The sequence below is a fragment of the Protomyctophum parallelum genome (assembly GCF_964188405.1).
Source record: "Protomyctophum parallelum genome assembly, chromosome: 12".
In the NCBI taxonomy this organism is placed as follows: domain Eukaryota; kingdom Metazoa; phylum Chordata; class Actinopteri; order Myctophiformes; family Myctophidae; genus Protomyctophum; species Protomyctophum parallelum.
The window spans coordinates 3,920,822-3,924,344 of record NC_139712.1 but is presented as its reverse complement, the minus strand read 5'-3'; the positions used below and the strand labels follow the sequence as shown (position 1 = coordinate 3,924,344).

Genomic DNA, 3,523 nt, shown 5'->3' with positions numbered 1-3,523 from the left:
CCCTTAGTAGATCTAGAAGTTCACTTTGTTCCTGACTCCAACGGGGCTGAGTCGTCTCTCTAGTGAACATCGCAACGTTCCACACTCTGGCCCCTTTTCCACCGGGGTTGAACCGGTTCGGTTCTTTCTTCCCGCTAAATATTGAACCAGTTCAGAGTGTTTCCACTGCAACTGAGTTGGTTCCGAACCATAGACGTTCGTTCCCAATGTGAACCACAAAACGGTGGTTCAGCTTTGTAATTGCACGCAGCGCTTTGTGAACCGAGACGATATAAGTGGGTGTGTCAGTTGGTTGGAACTTGTCAGTGGGTTGGAACTTGGGAGGTCGCAGACACAGTGACACACGCAACAGATATTCGATGCGATCGACCATCTTTGAACAAAAATACGTTTACATTAATTGCCAACGCAAACATGAAACGATCCAAACGTATACGGATGCATCGCGATCCAGAATCCAGCTGAGACTTGCGGGGCGTTATAATAACTTGTAACCCTGACATCACAACCTCGTGGATACTGTTTACATCGGTTTGTGTTGTGCAACACCCTCGGGGACTTTTCAACATTTTGTGTTTAGGTATAATCACGCCACCAAATGAACCAGCCGCCAATCTGGTGGAAATGCAGCCGGTTCGTGACCGGTTCGCAAAAAGCAGAAAAAAAAGCAAAAGGTTCGGAACGGCACTGGTTCTGACCCGAAGTTCTTTTGGTGGAAAAAAACGGGGTCTCTCCCGTGGCTCAAGTTGGCTAGAGACGGCAGCCCTCCGTCGTGGTCTAAAACTATAGGTCCAAGTCGGCCAAACAAAAAGAAAGAAAGAAAACAAACTAGTCACACGTTTTTTATGGAATAAGTAGTGGCAGCAGCAGGATTCAAAGATGTGGAGGTGTGGATCGCTATAGGCTAGTGACCATTATGCTATAGCGAGCTGGCTGCTGGCAGAATGGTTCTCCTGTATATATGCTGTATATTAGAAGGTGAAAATGCCCCTCTCAGCGGAACCCTAATACTACTACTATAGTGTTTGCTTTTGTGGTATAGGGTTTTAAATCAGGTGTCCCTGAGCAAGACACTCAACCCCTAACTTCCCCTGCCCCCCTCTGTGCTCCTCTGTGGGCGGCACTCAGATGAAATAGGTTTTAAAAAACAAGCCCAAATTGATTAAATAAATTAATTACCAGCTGCATTATTATTATCTGTGGGTCTGCTGCTGACGTTATGCCACTTTTAGCTGCGCTCCGCTGTTATGCTCAAATTAGTGACCCTAAATAATTCTGAGGCAACATCGCTGGAGACGAGGCAGCCAATCTGAACTGCTCAGCGAAACTGTTTTTATTTATTTATATATATATTTTTTTATCCCACGATTGTGTAACCCATTTTTGTCAATCATCTAATGTGATCCTGGGCTCTACACACCCTCCACCAACATAGTCCCCAAATATGGGGGACAAGGGGAGAGCAACGGACTTGAACGCATGCTTCCTTCATGCCTGAGTGTCCAAGTTGCTCCTTTGCTCCCTGGTTGGACGTAGCGCGTGAAAGGAACACGTTATTCCAACCAGTTCCTTTCCCCTCCATCAGGCGCCCCGGCTGGCCAGGGGGAGGCAGTTTAGTGACCAGGATTACTGCATGCTTTTTGTGAGGGTACCTACCCTAGGGGACACGGGGAGAACATGCAAACTCCACACAGAAAGGCCCTTTCGCCATCCCCGCCTTCGGGTATGGGCACTGATGACGCGGAGGAGGAAACACGCCGCCAGCGCCCACAGCGTCCCGACAGGGAATCAAACCCAGGACCTTCTAGCTGTGAGGCGACAGCACTACCAACTGTGCCACCGTGCCCCCGAAACTGTCTTTTGATTGGCTTGCTGTTTTATTTTCCTCCTTTTTATTGGTCCCTGCACATGTCAGTGTTGTTAGGGGGCCACGCCTGAAGGGGAAAAGGCCACTATTGTTTTTTTACTGATTTATTTTATTCTTCTTCTACCACTTCTTTTTTGCAGTTCTGGCAGTTCTGTGCTGTCGCTTGACTCGCTTTCCATGAAATTCGCCGATACGGTATAGAGGCTCATGGGAAACGGTCAAGCACTGAAGCACACAGTCATTCGTCACATAACCTCTGACCTTTTAGAACTCCCAATTATATGATTGTATGAATCATATGATCCACTCTATGCACTCCTGGGATCTTAGTATAGCCTGGTTAACCACTCGCTTGAGATCAGCTGCTGTTGCTAGTCATGGCTGCCAGTTCCCACCTGATGTTGTGTGGGAGTCCAGACTGCTCCAGACCGTACTGAATAACCGCTAGCTTACATAATGTCTTGAGGCTAGGACTGAAGTCTAAGACATACAGGTCACCAGGTGTGTATCCTCCAAAGAGGACGACGCGATCTCCCACCATGCACATCCTATTCAACCTATGTGGGGGGTTCCCCTTGGGCTCAACCTTCTTCCAGGAGAAGGTCTCTGGACTGAATTTCCACAGATCATTTAAGTACTTGTCACGGCAGCAACCACCACATATGTACAGCTCTCCGTTGTAGGTAAAGGCTGAATGTTCCTCTCGTTCTTCTGGAAGAGGCTGTGTAGAAGGTGTGTCCAGCCAGTGGTTGGTCTCTGTGTCAAACACTCTGATGGTGTTGTTGTAGCTGTGGTACTGATAGTACTGACCCCCCCCACTACAGCCTCCAAATACAAACATCTTTGTCCCGATGATGGTAGCAGAGTGACGTGTAGTGTAGTGTAGTGATGTAGCAGGAGGTGGAGTTCCTCTGGTGTTAATTAAAGTCCAGACCATTGTGCTGGTGTCCAACTTGTAGATGTCATTAGTGAATCTAGTCTGGGTGGATCCTCCATAGATAATCATGGCCTTCCCCAAAACACAGGCTGAGTGGTTGTACCTCCCCTTTGGAACAGTCCCAGAAACCTGTGGTTTGAACCATCTGTGGGCGTCGACATCAAATGCATAAAGAACATTGTCGTCAGAATAACCTCCCCAGAGGTAGACGGTGTCTTCAATCAGAACAGCTGTGTGGCCTTGACACCTCGAGGGACCCTCAAGGTGACGTTCTCTTCCAGGTGTCACTGCTGGGGTCAACTTCTTCCAGATCAAAGACTTTGTGTTGAAAACGTTCACATCAATCCTCTTCTCGTCGTCCCGGGAGTCTCCTCCAAAGCAGTACACACAGTGTCTCACTGTCACCGCTCTTTGATTGGCTGTCTCTGGTCCTCTCAGACGCTCCGCCCAGCGTAACATTACTCACTATGGATTAAGTCCTATTGAACAATGGTATCCTATTGGTCAAGTCCTGCTGTGTAAAAAAGCATGGAATGTTCTCTGCCTTCACTTATATTGGTTCAGATGCACAAACGTCACGCACAGTTTGGCCAATCCGTGAAGCCGATGGTTTGGTTTGACCATTCAAGGATGTTGATTGCGTGCTGACCTCCCTAATATGGTAAATTGATCACGATAGCAACTAGGGCTATATGTGGTTGCTATGGAATTGGGAAAAT

At 47.7% G+C, this 3,523-nt stretch overlaps 1 protein-coding gene across 1 annotated transcript; it reads right to left on the bottom strand.

Annotated features, from left to right (window-relative positions):
• Positions 1 to 2,225: 2,225 nt before the first annotated feature.
• On the bottom strand, positions 2,226 to 3,263 carry LOC310868098 (kelch domain-containing protein 3-like; the record flags this gene model as incomplete). Its single annotated transcript, XM_083778361.1, has 1 exon — positions 2,226 to 3,263. The coding sequence occupies one exon, from the start codon at positions 3,261 to 3,263 to the stop codon at positions 2,226 to 2,228; it is 1,038 nt and encodes a 345-aa protein (XP_083634487.1).
• Between the last annotated feature and the right edge of the window lie 260 nt (positions 3,264 to 3,523).